This window comes from Python bivittatus, unplaced genomic scaffold (genome assembly GCF_059951505.1).
Source record: "Python bivittatus isolate LINGU-HERP-01145 unplaced genomic scaffold, Pbiv_v1 ctg000480_np1212, whole genome shotgun sequence".
In the NCBI taxonomy this organism is placed as follows: domain Eukaryota; kingdom Metazoa; phylum Chordata; class Lepidosauria; order Squamata; family Pythonidae; genus Python; species Python bivittatus.
In genome coordinates, this window is record NW_028277075.1 from 20,579,182 (window position 1) to 20,599,742 (window position 20,561).

General features: G+C 38.2%; 1 protein-coding gene across 2 annotated transcripts in view; it reads left to right on the plus strand.

The window, feature by feature from the left end:
* The first annotated feature begins 3,663 nt into the window (after positions 1-3,663).
* CDIN1 (CDAN1 interacting nuclease 1) overlaps positions 3,664-20,561 on the plus strand; it is a 150,009-nt gene continuing 133,111 nt past the window's right edge. The window contains exon 1 of one of the 2 annotated variants that reach the window (XM_025169528.2): positions 3,664-4,132. In XM_025169528.2, coding sequence (XP_025025296.1) covers positions 4,032-4,132 — 101 coding nt within the window. In that variant the 5' untranslated portion in view covers positions 3,664-4,031. The remainder of the gene's footprint in view (positions 4,133-20,561) is intronic. The other variant, XM_007421115.4, reaches the window with a different exon arrangement.

Below are 20,561 nucleotides of genomic sequence, written 5' to 3' on the forward strand. Positions count from 1 at the left end.
ATTCTGGTTCCTACTAGAATCATTAAGTGAGGACTGCCTGTATTTCTGTCCCCCCTCAAGTCTTGCTATGCTGCCTCAGTGTGGCCATGGTGTGTTCCTGGGAGGGATGAGTGAAGAAAGCTGGAGCGTACATCAAGAGTATATATTCTAAGCAGGGTCACCCAAGGCAGGAAGATCATCCCAGCTAAAGTGAGCAGGCACCTGTATTGTGACATAGTGACAATAGGAAGATGCTGGAGGTAGAAGATAACTTTAGTGGAAACAGGAAAAGCAGCATTTCATTCTGCCCAGGAGAAGACAGTGGTAAACCACTCCTGTATTTTACCAAGAAAATCACATTGATAGGCAAGTTACAGTGATTGATGATATAGTACCAGATAAGGACCCCTCAGGTCAGATGGCACTAAGCATCTACTGAAGAAGAGCTTTTGGAATACTGATGGTGCTTATGATGTAGCTAGATTAAAGCCTTTAAGATGTCTAGTTGCTACTGATGCCATGAAAGAAAAGAAGAAATTATAGTGGGGACATGGAATGTAAGAAGCATGAAAGCTCAACACAATGAAAGATGAAATCAACTGATTACACTAACCACATCAACGAATTGAAATGGACTGGAACGGGACACTTTCATTCAGAAGATTATACTGTTTCAGGATATGAAAAACAAAGAAGCAACAGTGTTGCTTTCATATTCGGGAAAGATATAGCTGTAATGGGAAGAAGGAATAACCATGAAGAACAGAAGGAAGAGCCACAACCAAGACAATGGTCAGATAAAAGAAATCTGAATCTGGGGCAGAAATGTAATTGATTAATTAAATGTAAATGAAAGCGTCTCAGATATGACCTCCCTAGTTCTCGTGAAGAAAAAGGGAGGGAGGGGAGAAACACATTCAGACTTGCAAGATTGTGTTACTAATCTTATAATAAAAATAGCATTAGCTTGTGCGTCTTTCATTTCCAAGTTTGTCTACCTTGGAGGGCTGATAGTGGCAAAGACAGTACTTGGATACAATGCAGTCAATGACTAAATAATAGCAATTAGACAGTCAACCCTTTAATATGATGATTATCCAAGTCTATGCTCCAATCACTGAAGAAGAAGAGGAAGTTGATGAGTTTTATGGCCAAATTCAGTCTGAAATTGACAGAAGATACAAGCAAGAGGTGCTATGTATGGTTGGAGACTGGAATGCCAAAACTGGAAATAGTAAGATGGAAAACATAGTTGGACTGTGTGGCCTAGGAAACAGATATGAAGCAAGACAACTTATGTTTCTTCCAATCCAGTGATGTCTTCATTACTAATATAGTGTTCAAACCACAAAATCACCAGATGGAACACACAGAAATCAAATTGACTATATTATTGGTATAAGGAGGTATAAGAGCTGAGTTATAACAGCAAACACATGGTCAGGGGCTAATTGTGAAACAGATCACGAATTGTCCATACGCAAATTTCAAGTCAAGCTAAAGTGGAAGAACAAAACCAACCAGTTTCCATGATATGATCCTGAGCATATACCCACCAATTTCAAGTAGAACATCAGGAATTGCTTTGAAGTCCTGAATCTCACTGTTATAAAACCAGAGGAATGGTGGAATGAAATCAAAGTTGTTATTAAGAATGAATGTGAAGAGACTACCAAAGATCAAGAAACAGAAGAAAGCAGACCAAAACTCAAGAGACATTACTCTCATGTAAACTAGATCATTGAAAAAGACAAAGAATATCAAAAAGAAGGCAATAGGTGCTTCATTAATTATTGAAAGGCATTCAGTTTTGTTGATGATGCCAAGCAGTAGAATATCCATAGGAAAATAAGAATCCCAGAACATCTTATTGTCATTATTTCCTGCACACATGACAGCACCCCTGCCATGGGGAAACATGTCCAGGTCGACAAAGGAGTAAAACAAGGCTGTATACTCTGATTATTTATTCAATCTACATGTTGAATATATATTGAGGGAGGCCGGATTGGAAGATGAACATGGTTTTAAAACTGGAGGAAGAAACATCAACAACCTGTACTATACTGATGACACTACTCTGATAGCTGGAAATGCAAATGATTTGGAAGCTCTAGTAATAAAAGTCAAGGAGCACAATGAAAAAATGAGACTAAAATTAATTATAAAGAAGACCAAACAGATTATAACAGGTACAGCAATCAGCCCTAGAACTGACAATAAAGATACCAATGTGGTGGATAACTTCTGGTTTAGGATCAACTATGAACAGTAAAGGAACCAGTCAGACTAGCACTTGGCAGGGTAGAAATGAAGGCCTTGGAATAATTATTCTTCTCTATACTTACAAATATCAGAATCATGCAAGCAATAGTTTTCCCTGTGACACTCTATAGAAGTGAAAATCAGACTTTAAAGAAATGGGATAGAAAGAATATTGATACTTTTGAACTTTTGTGTTGGAGATTCCTGAAAATACCATGGATAATCAATAAAACAAACAAATGGATCATAGAACAAATCAATCTAGAATTATCACTCAAGGCCAAATTACCAGGCTCAAATTATCACATTTCAGATGCATTATACAAAGACCCAGCTTCCTTAAGAAGTCCATAATGCTGGGAATGGTGAAAAAGACAATCGGTAACAAGGTAGATGGACTCAATTACAGTGCAATGGGTGCACTGTTGGAAGAGCTTGAAGGGCCAGGCTGGGGAAAGATCATCCTGGAGATGGTGCATCTATGTAGTCACTAAGAGTCAACACCAACTTGATGGCACATAATCAGTCAATCAATCAATCAATCAATCAATCACCTTATGAGTTTTATTTTACATAGAATATAACTACAATTTTTTAAAACCACTATAAAGCCAGTTGAACCCTTCAGTCCTTTAAAAGACCACTGAAAACCTGTTCTCCTCTTCCCCCACAGACTCTGGTATAGGTTGGCACAAATTAATCTGGAGTACATTGTTTCACTCATGATGTACGTTTGTTCCCCCATTACAGTTATTCTCTTTTGCTTTTAGGTATTGTGTTTTTAATTTTATCCCATCCACCCCCCCCCCCCAGCAGAACTGGGTCTTGTCTCCTGTCAGAAATGCAGGAACTAGAAAGGAGGTAATTATTAATCTAAATTTAAAAAAATTAAAAAACTTTAATAAAAATATAGATTTATATAATTCTTGCCCAATGCCGGGCCACGTTCATGGTAAAGATATTTCCGAACTGGGTGGATTTGTATATCTAAATTACAAATACAAATTTTTAAACTGGGTTTAAATTACAAATACGAATTTTTAAAAAGCTTCAGCATTTCTCTTCACTATAATCTGAAAGGTGTAAATCATAATCAAATTAAACATTTGCAATGTCTGCCCCATTTCGTGGCTCCAAATTTGGGTTGCCCCAAAAGAGGCTCCACTGTAATGCCTCAATAATTATGCTGCCCTGCAATTGCTTTTGAATGGCTTTTCTCCACTCATGGTCGACCAATTCGCGAGCCGACAACTGTGCATAACTTCAGGCTAAGGCAGCCAGCCATAGCTCCTTCCTCATATTTGAACAATTTCAGCGGCTGGGCTGTCGGAGCAGCCAGTACCACCTCCTTTCGCTCCTACCCAAATATCAAAAATCACACTCCCGCGAAGGACAGCAGAACTTCCGGACAAGGCACCCGGCCGGTCTGCCGGTCAGCCGCCAGCCTCAAACTAGAAGGAGGCGGACTGCTCCTTCGCCTCTCGCTCGCAGCGGCCACAGGCCCGGCAGTTCTCAGCCCAGGAGGAAAAGGGCCGAGCCGGCTCTGCGCGCCAGCGAGGGTGGAGCTCCGAGCGCAGCGCATGAGTGTTTGTCCTTTGCAGTGGCGCGAAGCCGCGGGGACGGGGCAGGGGTTTCCTTGGGCTGCCGCGTTTCACCAAGCCCTCCGCTTCCACTCGGCTGTGGCCGGAGACGGGAAGCGCCCATAGCGAGGAAGTTCTTCCCTGCCCCAGCCGCTCCTTGCGTTCTGCTCTGCTGCAGTTTGCAGGGATCATTTCCCCGGGGAGGTTATGAAGCTCACTAAAGCCCAGTACGAAGAGGTGGTTCAGTTCCTGGCTCAGGTACCGCCAACCAGGCAGAGCCTGAGGAAACTGAAGGAAAAATTCCCCAGGTAAGTCTTCCCCGGGCGGGTGGGGAGACACCCCCCTCAGCCGCCGCCGCCGCCTCCCTCTTCCAGGGCGAATTCCGCCCCTTTCACGCGGAGGAAGTGAAGAAGTCAGCTGTCGGAAGTAACTGTTAACAAGTGGCAGGCCGAGGCTGCGGGGGAATCTTTCGTAACGGGAGAGGAGGCAGCTCAGCCTCCTTTGCGGCGTGGTTAAAGACACTCTCTTCCATGTAGTCTTCGCTGAGCTGCTGCAGGTTTTGCGCCGGACTTTAAAAAGGAGGCGGGAGAAATGTAGCTCTTGCTGGCCAGGGAGCTCGAAATGAGGCTTACCTATGAGTAAAGATGTAAACTGCTGCAGCTTTGCATTAAGCAGAAGGCACGTCAGCGTGTCATCTCCAGAATGGCCACCCCTTCTCTAAATAGGCTGCTAGTTCACGATAAGTATCTGTCCTTATATACTTATCTTGAAACAACACTTGTTATAAATAACTTGTTTCTTTATAATAAAGAAACTGGATAACTGTTTAAATACTATCTATATGCTTGCACTTTCTAATTTACACTGCCTTCCACCAAAGGTTCCGTTTTCCTGAATATGGCATATTTCTCTAGTCTTCCCAAGTGCTACAAATCTGACCTAATTTGGAGCTTCCTATGGTCACATACCTCAAGAAAAATTGAATTAAGTTCAATTCTCTCTCGTAACTCACCACACAGATTGGGTGGGGTGGGTTGGATTATCAAGAACACTGCCTTGAATTCTTGGAGGAACAGTGAACTAAATTAAAAAAAAAAATCCTAAAAAAATCTCTTAATACTTATTAGTATTGTAAAAAGATAAGTTCATACACTTCATATTCATGTTGGCAAACATATTTAGCACCAGCTCCTTTAGCATTTAAATTCTTTCTAGCATCACTGCAAAATCCTAACAGGTAATCATATTATTTTATTGCAATAAAACAGCCAAAGAGCTCTGTAGCATAGCTGTATTGTGCCATTTAACTTTCTCATTCTAGAGATGATTCTGTTAGATATATTAAATAATCACTGAGCTGGGAAGATACATGTACTAGAGCTGTACAGCGCTATGGATCCAAATGCAAAGGTGCTTTAACACAGGGTTCCTCAACCTCAGCAACTTTAAGATGGGTGTACTTCAACTCCCAGAATTCCCCAGTCCACCCATCTTAAAGTTGCTGAGGTTGAGGAACCCTGCTTTAATGCATACAGGGACACCCAGATAGCATCTGTCTACGCCGCCTTAAAAGTATGGCATCTTTTTGATCTGGCATCATATGGCTGCTCTCCTCAGCCACAGTGCAATCATGGAAAAATACATGTTCTGTGGAGTCCCTGGTCCTCCCTGAGGTTGGTTGGTTGCTTGCAGATATTTTATTACCCAACTAGGTAACATCAGTGTGAGTGCAAGTGATGTTGGCTAGTTGGATAATGAAACATCTGCAAGCAAACAACCAAGGTCAGAGAGCGCCAAGGATTCCACAGTTCAACCCTGAGCTACAGATATTCTCTGCTATTGGAATGCATGTTCTGTTTAAACAGTTGCAAGTTGATGCCATATTTGTGCTTCCCCACATGCTCAGAAACCCCACTTTGCCTCTGAATCTGAATCCCTGCACAGCCCTAATATATACTCTAAGACAGGAGTAACTTCGATCAGACTGAGGACCATGCTAGTTTTACATGGCATCTTGAAGGCTGCCCTCAAAACATGAGTGGGCCTCGGACTCCTTTTGTCGGGTAGAGGGTTTTTAAAGAAAAAATGGGTCCAATGTGAAAAGGGAAAGACGATCTTGGATTGGCTGTAAGACTTGATAATGTGTTGGAGAAGCGTTCAGCTGAGAAGTGGGATGACAACTATGAACTGCTAATTTCCTTGCTAGCCTAATCAATAGGAAGTGACTACTAGGTACCTGTTTTGATGTGTTGATTTCAAGCTTTATTTCCCCACTAAATATTATTATTAATTAAACTTGTTTGTCACCCGATTCTCAATGACTGGGCTGCTCACAATATATGGTATCAATACAACTTATAACTTAACTTATATTAATCCTGCAAATCTTGTTTTAAAGAGTGAACACCCAATTGAATATGGAGCTTGGTTGCAGATAATTATCTGCAATGTGTTTTCTGGGTGGTGACCGGAAGTATGTAGTGTGTATAAATGGTATTATTTTAAACAGCGTAAAAGTTTATATACTTTTCATATACAATGGTATGCAGGAAGTGACCTTGTTTCATGGAGTGTTTGAAATATAGGTTAACATGGATCTGAAGTGCAGGGTTAGTCACTTTATGCTAGGGTTACGTTCCCTGATAAACTCAGGCAAAGCAAATGCACATAAAATGAGACACTGAAACAGTAGAAAAAAGGAGGCTGTGGGTTATGGTATCAAATTTAGTAGTCCAAATGCATTGACAAATGTGCTCATAATGTTTAGAGACTTATTCTCATGTGCTACATTACTCAAGCATGTTTCCTTCCTTGTCTTCTATGCACAGTGAAAGCATTTTCTCCATCTTTTCTACAGCTGGATTTTTAACATGTATAATTATCATGGCAGACAAAGAGGTAGAATGCATCAGAGCACTATGAATTTTATTTATATTCTTCGCTATGTTGCACACAGTAGATTCAGTCAGGTTAAAAGCTTGTCCTAGGCCTGAGGACTTTGGGGATATCCAGCTTTGTTTCTAATGTTAGAAAGGTCCTTTTCGTTTTCATTTTGGATGGCCATTTTGACCCTCTAGAAACAGTAGTAGCTATTGCAGGTAGGGAAGTAAATGGGAGACAGGACACACATTTACAATAACTGCACATGGTAAATGCATAAGTGAGAGGAGAAAGGGGGATTGGCAGGAAAATGTTTAAGTGTTTTTGGCAGGAAGAAATCTTGGCACATTTCTGGATCTTTGGTACAAATTGACTATTCTGGCACAAATCAGATAATAGCTTTTTTTTTCACTTAAAGCAAATTCTTCAATGAAAATGATCAATCATCTAATAGCAAATTTGCATAAAGTGAGGGAAACTTGTAGTTGATTCCATAATGAGCTTGCTCAGGGGCCTTTTTTGCATACACTCAGCTGAGGAAAATATCATTAATTTATCTCAGGTAAGAAACACAAAGTAATATATGACAAAAAACAAAACAAAACAAAAAACCATGAATATATTGGCATAACCTTGTGGGTCACTCATAGATATACTTTTATTTAAATGAATGAGTGCATTTTATTCTGGCCGTTGCCCAATCAAGAAATACAATAAACCCCAAAACTGGAGTATTGTTTTTAAAATAAATGTATTTATATGATTTATATGGTGCACATCGTACTCTGACTGGATGGCGTACAAGGATTAAAAGACAGTCTGTGTGTTTACATCAGCAATGACTGGGCTGTTTTCTTAGCATTCCAACCGTTATAATTGTATTGGGTCTCACATGTACAACACTGAAAGTTACAGAAAATAAATACATTTTTCCTGGGAGCCTCTAAAATAGGGGATCTATAAAGCCTTTCTTTGTTTCCCTTCTAAAGTATAGAAAAATATGTGTTACGCTTTTTGAAGTACCAGAGTCACAGGGACAGATACCATTAGGGCAGCATTTCTCAACCTTGACAACTTTAAGATGTGTGGACTTCAACTCCCAGAATTCCTCATGCTGGCTAGGGAATTCTGGGAGTTGAAGTCCATACATCTTAAAGTTGTCAAGGTTGAGAAATGCTGCATTAGAGGGTTGGTGGTTTGAAAATCTTGTCTCTCGGATGGAATTGAGTACTGCGTTAAACAGGTCTTTGTAAAGGAAATCCTAAACATGGAAAAGTTAAGGCCCATTATTGTCCCAAGGAAAATATATACCAAAACTGAAGAGAGAACAGATCCTCTGAGGCTGAGATAGGAAATTCTGGCTTTCAGCATCTCAAAAGATATTGCAGAACAACTTCTTTTGCTCATTTCCACTTTCATCTGCAAATAACAAATTCTCCTCAGATTTGAAACTGTTGGCGTAAGAGCAAACTGCAAAGACTCATTTTATCACAGTGATGCAATTGCTGCTGCATCTTGAATTGTTTGATCTTTTGGCCTCATAAATTAACAACATGGTTTTTTCCCCCCATTCTTTCTTTCTCTGTATATACAGTACATACTGTATCTACAGAGCTTGCACCAGCTTGCAAGAGCCGATTGTTTAGTTTTCAGGAATTTTGCAAGCCGGTTGACAGCAGAAGTGAGCCTCAGTACCTAGCGCACCAATCAGCAGTTCTGCAGCTAGCGGTGCAGCACAATGGCAGCAATGGAGCTGGCAGAGCTGGTTCTAAAATATTTGGCAGGACACCACTGCCTACATACAGTATATACTTACTTACATGTGTGTACAGGTAGTCTTGCATAACAACCACAATTGGGACCAGCAACTCTGTCGCTAAGCAATGTGATTGTCAAGCAAGACATCATGTGACTTTCTCACTTCTGCCACTGTTGTTAAGCGAATCACCCACGGTAATTAAGTGAGAAATCATGTGACCACAACTTGTGATTTTACTGCTGGCTTCTCCATTGACTCTGCTTGTCAGAACCTGACTGTGAAGCACGCAAATGGCAATCACATGATTGCGGGAGGTTGTGACAGTCATAAATGCCTACCGGTCGCGAATTGCTTGAATCTTGATCTTACGACCACAAGAATGGTCATAAGTGCAAGGACTGGTTGTAAAGTTACTTTTTCAACGCCGTCATAACTTCAAAAGGTTGCTAAATAGGGCAGTTGTTAAATGGCTACTGCCTGTATGTATTTAGAAAATATGTGTTTCTTTTGGATGAGATATTATGTTAAATTTTAGAAGAAGGGTGGGATAAACACTTGAGTGACCATTTTTTTCTGAAGAAGTTGTATCTATAGCATGAAAGCTGGTGCCACAGTAACAGTGTTATTGTTTTAAATAGCCTTAAATTAAAGCTGGTGTCTGAACATGCTGGATCACCCATATAAAGCTGGAAAAAATCAAACAGAACTTTCAGTTCAACATTAACAGGTATTTTGTTTCTCCAAATGTAGGTAGCATGCTGTTGCTTTTAATAAAGGAATCATGTATAAAACTTGAAGGTTTATTATTCAGTTGAAAGTTTCAATCTCAGTAGATTAGTTTGAATATTAATATACTATCTCTGAAACCATTTTAGCTGTTGAATGTTACCATAATAGGAAATATTTTCTATTTAGTTTCATAATGGGAAAGGAGAGCATTGGACATTACCTTTCCTAAAAACATTTTATCTTGTAAAATAAAACTTTGTATTATCTTGTATATTAGAGAAACTGTCCATTTTGTAATCTGCTAATATTTTGATAATACACATTTTATTAAATTTAGATTTAAAAAATTCATATTTTAAACATTAGTTTAATAGATAAAACTATTTCATGAATGAAATAAGCTTTGTTTCTTATATTTTCTGAGTACAACTCTCTATTCACAGAATTGTATCATCTGTGGAAATTTACTGTTCTGTCTTGAATATATCTCTCTGCCAATATGCCTAGACTCTAAAATGAAAATATTGTGTGTGGATGAGAAATTGCCAATAATGGTAGAAATCCTGATGGTTTTATGATAGATGCACCTGTCCATTAGGAAATGGCCTGAAACCACCAACTCTCCTTTGAAAGTTCCTGAAGCCTTTTAAATCAAATTAATCTTGAAGCTTCTTGGAACAATTCAGAATAGGCAGAACTTTTTTATCTGTAGGTTCTGATGAGATGAAACTGAGGCTGATATTTACACTGTCAGAACTTTGTAAAAGGTGCAAGACAAAGCCTTCTTCAAAAATAATGGAAACATAAAAATAATACTAGCAAAATGAAATGTGTATGTAATATTTAATTTTAACCACGTTTGTAGACAGTTTTATGTTTAAAATTAGCATTTCAGTACCATGAGTCACAATAAACAATTTATTCTAGAATAGTGTGGAAGAATGTATCATGGGTTTAGATTTCTTAAAATGCTATCTTAAACATGTTTCCTCAAATACAAGTCCCATTTAGTTAAGTGCAAGTGGATTGCAGCCTTAAATGTTTTGTATTAGAAACAATCTTTGTAATACATCTTTGCTTCATGGTTTGCTATGAGTAAGTAAATCATTTTTTTGTTTCACTCTGGCCTCTATAGGCTTATGGAAAAAGGCTCTGTAATCAACATTATTGATGTAAGGTCATTCATAAGAATAAAAATAGTGCATAATTGATACTGATATCAGGGGCTGGGCTATAGCTAGGAAGGCCATATGCTTTCCTGTACCACAAGGTTGCAGGTTTGGAAAATATATCTCACCTAAAATCTTGGAGGATTGTTGTCAATCAGTCTTCAAAATATTGAACTAAATGATCAGGTCTAGCATAAGGTGGTTTTCTGTGCAGTTAGTTTCATATGCAGTGTCCCAGGGGAATAGCCACCAGTACAGGTTGTACAGATGGCTTAACAAGTGATTTAAATGCTACCCTAGGTGTGTTAGAGTATAATTTTTCACTCTTCTATTCAGTTCCTTGTGTACTACCAAATCTGCTCTGGTGGATCTCCCAACCTTCTGAACAGATTCATATCTGATTTATATGCCATTGTAAAACTGCATGTAATTGTAATGGTATGTGGGAAAGACCTTGGGAGATGGGGCAAAGAGATGCTGCCTAAGGAACAATCAGATAAGAGACAGCATAGCCTGCAGCTGCATAGTGGGAAGAGCAAGAGGCTGAGAAGGGACCCTCCCTAGGTTCTCAGGCTGTAAAGGTGACAGTGGGAGAATTGTACTTTCAGACTTGCAAGATTCTGTTGAAGTAGCTTTACAATAAAGTAGAATTAGTTTATCTGGTCGTGTTTCCTGTTTGGTCTACCTGGTAAGGCTGATAATAATCTACACTGACTTCCAGTGGTTTACAACAAGTAAAAACAAAAATAGAAACAGAATAATACCATAAGCTGTTAAAATTCATACCACAAATCCATAAAACCCATACTGCATAAACAAATGGCATTAACTCATCATTCCCCAGATGTCCTCTGGAAGGATCGCTTTTCACTAATTTTTGGAAGGCCGTTAGAATGGGTGTTAGCCTGGGCTCAAGAGAGAGGCTATTCCAAAGTGTAGGAACCACAACAGGAAAGTACTGACTCTGCCCTCCTTTCCTCTTTATTTCTTGATAATTGGAAGCGCTAATAGATTTTGCCAGAAGTCACACAATGAATAATTCAATTCCACATGAAAAAGGTTGCCCTGCAAGTACGTGGGGCAAACCATGTGTGCTTTAAATGTTAAAACTAGCATCTTGTAACTAGTGCAGGGCCCACAGCACTGGTGTACTATGGCTTGGTGGCTTTCTTTTGCCAATACATGGGCTGCTGCATTTTTTGACCAATTATAGTTCCCAGGTATTCTTCAAAGGCAGCTCCATGTAGAACACATTGCAGTAATCCAATCAATAGTAATAACAGCATGATTACAGCAGATTTGAGGGAGACATACAGGCAACTATGAGGACAGAATAAATCAGTTACAGTTTCAGATGCCATTTTGTCAGCTGCATGTTACCTAAAATTGTTTTTTCTTAAAAAAAAAAAAAAAGCATATTTTCAGAGATAGCAGGATGGCAGTTTCTTTTCTCCACTCCACCCATCCATGGCCTCCCATATGCACAAATGCAAATTTATGCAATGTTACCACTTTTCACAGAATTCTTGATGAAGTTCCAAAACCCTCTTACACCTCAATATAAAGTCACTTTACAACTTACCAAGATTCCAAACATGACGTATTGTAGTTCACTATTTGAAATCATTGTGAGATACAGAAAATCTCTCTCTCTCTTTCTCTCTCGGCCTGAGCAAATTAAGCAAAAGGACTAGCTCTTTTAAAGAAGTAATATTGTACTTACTAGTATTTATACTGAATGTCATAATTTATGAAAGCTATATTACACAGTTTGTTTTTCCAATAACATTTATAGGAAAAACTAATAAGTAAAATGTGACTTGCTCTTCAAGCTACATTAAGCTAAGCTAGCAAATGGACTGTGAGTGTGGAACATGATCCTTATCAGAATATGCTTGAAAAAGTTACAGTAAGCTAAAATGTATATTGCACTACCAGCTTTTTAATATACAATTTAAATGAAAACATTTATATAAATAATTTGAGCCAAATCTGAAACATTATCTCTGGCATGGACATTTTAAGAAGGATAAAAAATAAGGCTGCGGGTGCTCCATTGGGAGATACGGTTGTGATCCTTGCACCAATTCCAAAATCCCAAGGTTCCTAAAGAAATCTGAAGGCACATTACACCTTCCATTTTGTCCTGTGTCAGCATCAGTGCCAATTGTACTATATCATAACCAGATATCTTTCACATTGACTTGTATGACTATATCTTCTTTAGCAAAATTAAGGACTATGAGAATGTAAGCAATGGTGTAGCCAGAACAGAATGCTAGTCAAGTATCCTGAGGAGGTTTCAGAGATAAATTTTTGGAAGGCTGGAAGTTGCCGGCATATGGAAGTAGAAGGATTGGGAGCATCTGCATCAGTTGGGTGGTTAGCTTCTAAAGTAATTGCATTTTTATGCAGCTCCAGTGACTGCTGCAGTAGGCTTCAGAACTATAGCCTACTAATTGTCAATGCCACTTCTGTTAGGGTGAAGACAAAGCATTATCTGTAAAAAAGGTGGATTGATATGTGTCACCTTTCCAAACTTCTACCCCTACTCATTCCCCACCAAAGGAAAAAAAAATGGAAATATTATAATTTCTGAAGTGAGCAAAGGTGTTGCTTTTGGTGTAAGTATGGGGAGTGGGAGGAAGATTATGCAATTTTACTTTGTTACAGTATCTTCACGACTGTTTAGAACTGTGTTATACAGTATATGCATACACGTCTCTAGATCTATATAAAAACATTTATATCTCATCATCTGGAGACATAGAACTGAAATAATGAAATGCCTTAATGGAAAAGTACATTTATTTCAGATTTATTAGAGCTGCATCTGTGAAGTTGGAGCTGTTATTGCAATGTCACATTTGTTAAGTTATCATTTGATTTTTTTCAGTTAAGTGATGAATAATTATGTGTGACTTCTGTCTTCACAAGTTTCTGGGATCTATGCTACTGACATGGGCTGAGGATTCTTGATAGCCTTTTTATAGGAGCAATTGCAAAAACATGTTGCCTCAGTGGGTAGATAAATTAATACATTTTCCAGTTACATTTTTTCATTTAATAATTAGTGATGTTGCATTGTGATTTGAACACCAGAGACAAAACTAGCATACAGAATTCTTTTTGGTCAAACTGCAAAACAGATACCTGCATGGTTCTATCTGATGCCTTAACAGGTAGAACCTCTTGTTATGGATTCAGGTGTGTCAGGCCTAGCCCAAGCAACTCCAGGAGACCATGTAGATTTAGTTCAGCAGTGTTTATTAGCTACAACCTCTAGCAAGAATCTTCCCAGACTGAAACCTCAGTTCCCAAAGTCAGCCAGTCAAAAGAGTGAATTCCTTAGGGAGGTGCCAGCCTCATCCTCTTATCTCTTCCTTGCCCCTCAGGAGACGAAAGAGCATGTCTCCCTCCCTGAGTTTGGCCTTCATAATTCCATTCCATCACAAGGTGGCTGGGGGAAAAAAAATCATTACCTGGGGTCCCTGATACTTGTCATGCTGCAGTTGCATAATTGAAGGGGCCAGGAGAGTGGGGACCTTCAGTGAGATCTGCTCTCACTGTTCTTTTGTATTGTTTGTCATCTAGTCTTTTGAGATTTACTTTATAGTAGGATACAGTATGGCAGCCCTCATCATATGTTTGCACTGAGTCTTCAGGTTGTTGTTGTTGTTGTTTTAAGTTCAGAGAGCTTCAGATCAGCATTAGATACAAAAATCTGGCCCTACATTCAGTCACTGGCATCTCTAGATAGAACCAGAAAACTCCTGCTGGAGTGGTGAAGACACCAAGACTTGATAACCATTGCTAAGTCTGAATAGTTCAGGAAGGCTCACAGCTAATATATTCTTCTTGTAATAACCATTATCTGTTTGTCCATGATAACTGAAGATCAAGGAGCATTCTCATTCTATAGATACAGACCTTTAAATGGAAGTGCAACCTCCTCCAGAATGGGCTTCACCTTAATTCCTGAATCAAGTCATCATTATACCAACAGTACCTCCATCTTGCCTGAATTTAATTTCAGTTTGTCCTCTCTCATCTGTCACATTATTGAAATCAAACAGCATTCAAGGGCACTGATTGCTTCCTTAGAAATATAAGATAGGAAGCAGTAGAGCTGCGTGTCATCAGCATATTAATAATACCTTATTTTAAAGCTGTGACCTTTCCCAAAAGCTTCATGTAGACATTAAACACCATAGACAACAAGATACAATCCTATATAGCACCATAGATCAGTGGTCTATGCATCCCATATTGGAGAAGAACCTGATGCTTGGAACAACTGAAGACAATAAAGCCCAACAGAAGATAGCTAGATACTAAGCTCATAAGAATTCAAAGTGTTCTCAGTACCTAACATCATCAGACAACCAAGAAGGGTACTGTAATCAAGAAGAAGAAGTGCTAATAGAAGAAGAAGAAGAAGTTAGCAGGTACTTTGGAGTGATAATACTAACTGCCTGGACTATTTCCATGTTCCATAGACTAGCAAGGATTTCAAAAGTATTGCTGACAGATAAGGCAAAAAACTCACCAGGTGTATTCAGGAAATTATCTTATTCATTTTAACCAATCCTTCAACTTTGAAGAGTTATGTAGCAGTCAGCAGTCTAAATTTATTTATTTATTTAAATCAATTTATGTAGCTGCCCATCTCACATATGCGACTTTGGTCAGCTTACAAGTTAAAACAACAAAAGACAACATTCATATAGATAAAATTAAAAACAATTAAAATGTGGAAGAGTGTCAACCAACAACTCACAAACAATGCAACCATCTTGTGGGCTTCCCACCTCCATAGGATCCCAAAGCCTGATGGCACAGCCAAGTCTTCAGTGACTTCATAAAGGCCAACAGGGTTGGGACCAATCTAACCTCTGGAGGGATGATGTTCTAGAGGGTGGGTGCCATGGCAGAAAAGGGCCTCCTCTTAGGTCTGTCAGATGACACTTCTTCATGGATGGGACCATAGCATGCCCCTTCTGCTGGATCTGATGGGAAGGATAAATATAACCAGGGACAAACAGTCCCTCAAATAACCTGGCCCCATGTCATGTTGGGCTTTATAGGTCATAACCAGCACCCTGAATTGAACACCGAAACAAACGGGCAACCAATGCAGCTTGTGGAGTAGATATGTAATGTTCATTAATATGTACACACAGTTGTGAGTCCAGAAAGACCTCCAGATTGCACAAGGGTCTGTTTGGGGCAGTGCCACCCTATCCAGCACCAAGGATGGTAAGTTCCCCCAGATTCTGGAGGCCCCAAACCCTAAGCCACTCAGTGTAATCAGGGTTGAGTTGAAGCCTATCATTCCCCATCTAAACCCCCACAGCCTCCAAACACTGAGAGAGGACATCAACAGCATTGCTTAATTCGCCAGTGGCAGATATGTACAGCTGGGTATCATCAGCATACTGATGGTATCTCACCCCATGATGGTGGATGACCTCGCCAAGTGGCTTCATGTAGAGATTAAACAGGAACACAGAGAGAACCAAACCCTGCAGAACCCCACATAACAGGAGCCAAAGGTGGGACTTCTCATTGAACAGAGAGTAATCTATCCATGACAATGAAGTTACAGAAAGCTTCTGTACCCTCAGATTACTAGCTCTGGAGTGTGACCTGCTACATGTGTGGAGCCACATACCAACTGAGACAGGTCTCTGATCATTATGGCAGATAGGAAATCCATATATCTATTAATTCAGAAAGGTGGGAGGAAGAAGCCTAGAATTTAAACACCTAAGAGTATAAATGTCTTTACATTTAGAAAACTCTTGTGTATGGTTTCATGTCTTCTTTAAGGCCTCTTCATTTGTCTCAGCTATATATGAGAGTTTTCAACAAAGTCAAGCCAGGTAGTTGAGTTAAGCTATGAAGTGACAAGAGATCTGTGAGCCTGACAAAGTCTTCTGCCATCCATCCATCCATCCATCCATCCATCCATCCATCCATCCATCCATCCATCCATCCATCCATCCATCTTTTATTTATTTAGTCAATTTTTATAGCTGCCTATCTCAACAAATGACAGTGAACAATATTAAAAGTAAAAATAAAAACAATTACAACAACAAGTACTTACACATAGCCAGTTACAACATTGCCTGTAACTACATCCATATTTACTCTCAACTGGGATGGAATTTAGGTGGTCCTGGTCCTCCAAACAGTGTTGTGATTCTGAGCAACAGGAGACAGTCAGGTAGCAATATTCTAAAGTTTTTACTCTCCTCTTCATAGCTTCTACCTTGAAGGGCAGTTGTTGCTTTCACATTCTCTCTCACAGACTATTTGTATTAAAAAAATAGAAATTTGTCTAAAAAAAGTATTTACTGTAGTTAATTCAAGGCAGCATACCTGAGTCTCCCCTCATTTTATCATCACAATTCTGTAATGTAGTGCAGACTGAGAGACTGGGCAAAAGCCAGACAATTCAACAGTCCAGGGAAGGCTTGAACCCAAATTTCCTTGATTCCATTCAAACATCTAAATATATATTCTGGATGGATGCTTCCATTCAGCTGCTTTGCTTTTCACCATACAGGGCTTTTTCCATTCGCATATTACACATTCACATAGGCCCATCCTACTAATTATTGTTTCATATAATTCAACCTCAGACAACCTTGGTGTCAGATCAGAAATAAATGCCTTCAGATATTAAAGGCCAGTGACACTGTATGGTTGAGATTTAACACTATCCATATGTGATTATTGGTATTCAGCTGCTGGAGTTTTAAAATACTATGTTGCTTCTTCTCTAATACTTACGGCTTCAATATAACTGTTCCAATTTTGCATTATATCTCAGGGACAACTATTTATGGGGTCTCTATGCAGGCCCAGATTTGCTAGCTTTGCAGGGTTATGGGGTTTAGCATATTGGGATAAAAAAATTATTCACGAGGCAGCTTTTTGGACAATCATATTCTGTGCTAAATTACAATGGTGCAATAAATTGCTGAATACACTGTCTGCTGTATATGACCTCACCATGAAAAATTTGATGCATTAGAGTAGGAAAGGTTGGAATATATCAACCTTGGTTGACAAGGGACTTTGAATGTTGACCTAATACAGATGACCTTTGTGTGCAATAAAAGTGAGTTTAATCTTCAGGTCAAGGTTGAGGTGAATGGCAAGGCAAAAAACAAGGAAAGTTTTAGTAGTCTTGGCTGGGGCCTACCTAGTAAGTTAGCAAGGAAAAACAAGGAGAAAAATAAGTAATTGTAGTTTCCTGAGTAATGTCTTTTATCAGTTGTTGTACGCTTGTGTGTTATGTTGAAATGTACTCACACATAATAGAAAAGCAATAGGCAAATCTGTTGATTGTGAAGAAATTATGCTCTTACTATAAAATAATATAAAAAATAGGGGAAAAGCATACCTCTTGGAGCTTGTGGACATATATTTATGAAGACATATTGCTCTACAGGAATAACATTAGTATAATTTTATTGATTTTTTTTACTTACCGAATTAGTAATAGAGCAGTGAGATACCTATTTTACTTACATTTTTAATATAAAATGGCTGTTTCATCTGAAGTAGAAAGCCTTGTTATATGATTAAACGTGATTATGTTTAACAACAAAAAAACTTAGTTTCATGAAAGCGCCTTTATATTTTAGTAATAAATTGTTATCTAAAGATTTACTATAGCAAAATATTATTATCTGTTTTTTAAGATAAACTTAGTATATCAACATTCCAGTTTTAAAGGACTTTGAGTATCTAATGGAACACGGACTCCTTTAAATACAGAGCCAGGGCTTTTTTCACCCTTCATCCTTCCCAGCCATTGAAAAAGTTAGAGACTTTAATGGTAACAACCTCTACTCCTAATAGAGCCTGCAAAATATATTCTCCAAGACTGATCAGCTCTGAAAGCTCTAGAGGTTTGATGATTGGAATGGCAGGAAATCACGCTTTCAAGACATAACGAATTGACTGGACCATCCATCATTTGTTAGCATACACTGAAATGCTGAGTTTGTGTGCAGAGGTCTGTGATTTAGTAAATACTTGGGAGATGAATAGAGCTTACACACAAGGGAAGATATGGCTGTCCTTCAGCAGCCTTAGACACAGATTCCTGCTGAGAAGGCCGTCTGACGGCAGCTCATCAGTAACTGGCCTGTCACACTCTCTGATGCCCACCAACTATCCCCAGTATATTAAATGCATTTTTAATATCTGCTTCAGTAGATTTAATGAAGAAAATTCCGTTTCCCTACTCTGATCACTGCCTTCTCAAGTGTTTTAGAGGACTGACTATAGCACTTCCAAGAAAGAGCTGGGAGAGTTTATTGCAAGATAAAATTAAATAAATCCATATATAAACAAAAACCTGTGCATAGGATTAACTTGTTAAAAAATGGTAATCAGAAATAATGTGATGTATGCCATAATAAAGCAAATTCAGTCTACTAGATACTGCAGAGTGGTAATCAGGTGTGAGAGAGATTCAGAGAAAAGCAGAGCCTTGATGCCATTTTGTTTTTGCCATTTCTATTTGCCAAAGTACACTAATTCATTACTAATATGAATTTGTTTCAGTTAAAAAATCCAACCTTCTAATTATTTAAGTATAGAAGGGTTTTGTTTTCATCAGTACATTTGCATACAAAAATATCAGCAAAAAAAGTTTGGGCAACAGCCATAAATACATCTATTAATTGGCTTGATTGAAATCGGTACGGTTTCTAGCATAAATTCTCAAAACAAATAAATGCAACAAAGTTAGGAGAACAGTAAGGACTGAATTTAAACAAATTACATATTACTTAAGTGAAAACATTTCATAAGAATCTTTTAATGTAGATTGATACATTAAAGAAAGCTTCTTTTTAATATTTGCTGTTTTGAGTCAGATTTTACTCAGACTATTGAGTTTGAGGAGCTTTTCGTTTTTTCCTTTTTTTTTCTTTCAAAGAAGCTCTAATACTTTCCGTGCTTTCAAAACAGCATACGCTTGCAGAATGGATCTATAAATTTGATTCTTATATGTGTCAAAACAGTAATACACTAAATGCATATTATTATAAAAAATTAAGACATGGTTATAAAAACACTTCCATTTTTATAATACATGGCAATATTAAATAATACATTTCCTTGTTAGCATCTGTTTGCTGTCATTGTTGGCAAGGTGTATGATTTATTGCCTAAATTAATGACCATGACTCTCTTGGTCCTGATATATGTCCCCAAGCTTATTACATCACTAAATAAAATGAAAGTTACATATGCTCTCATGTTTGACAGTGATTTTTTTTTATAATAGTTTTTTTAATCACCTATTCACTGAATAACATATTTGATTTTAAAGTTTTTTTATTGTTATTTTTCTACTGTAACTTTATTTTTTAATGAATAGCATTCCACGAGCCTATCTTTATTGGAATGAAACCTGAAAATTACAGTGCTCTGAATCATATGTAATACTAAAATACTAATACTAAACCACAATTAAGCATTATATGGGTACGAAGGAAAAACACCCTCCTTAGTCATTTTTTAAACCAAAACCTGGATTGGTTTTATAGTTTATTTATCAAACTAGAGCTTCTTTTAAACTACAGCATTTCATTGGCATGCATCAGTAAGCTAAGAATTTGCTAAAGTGAAAGAAAGGTTGAATGTTTAGTCTTGGTGCATTCACACGCACGTGTTCCTGCTCATCAGTGTAATGCTTAGAACATGAGTGCAGACCAAGCCATCTACCACCCTATTCTAAACAAGTTCTAAACAAGAAGCAAAGCGGAGGTGAAACTCTACGTTATTCCCAACTGTTAATAATTTATCTAAAACAAAATATGGATTGGAAAAGTACCCCATAAAATAAGTAATGTTTCTTTTGATACACTGAAGAAGTAAGAGTTATGATTAGATGAATGGAACCTGTAACAATAAGCAATGTTTCACCAGCTAAGAGATTTTCCTAGCATTCACAATCCATTCTTTAGACTGTGGCAAATATAACTGAAATTTAACACATAACTGGGATCTCTGTTTGTGTATATATGTGTCCATGTATGTTAAATGTAGATCTGATTTATTCTTGAAGGTAGGTGCCACATAGTTTTATAGAACTGTAGAATGTTTGTTTATGAAATGTATAGATTGCACCTCTAGCTATCAGATGATCCAGATGATGCATCAACAGCA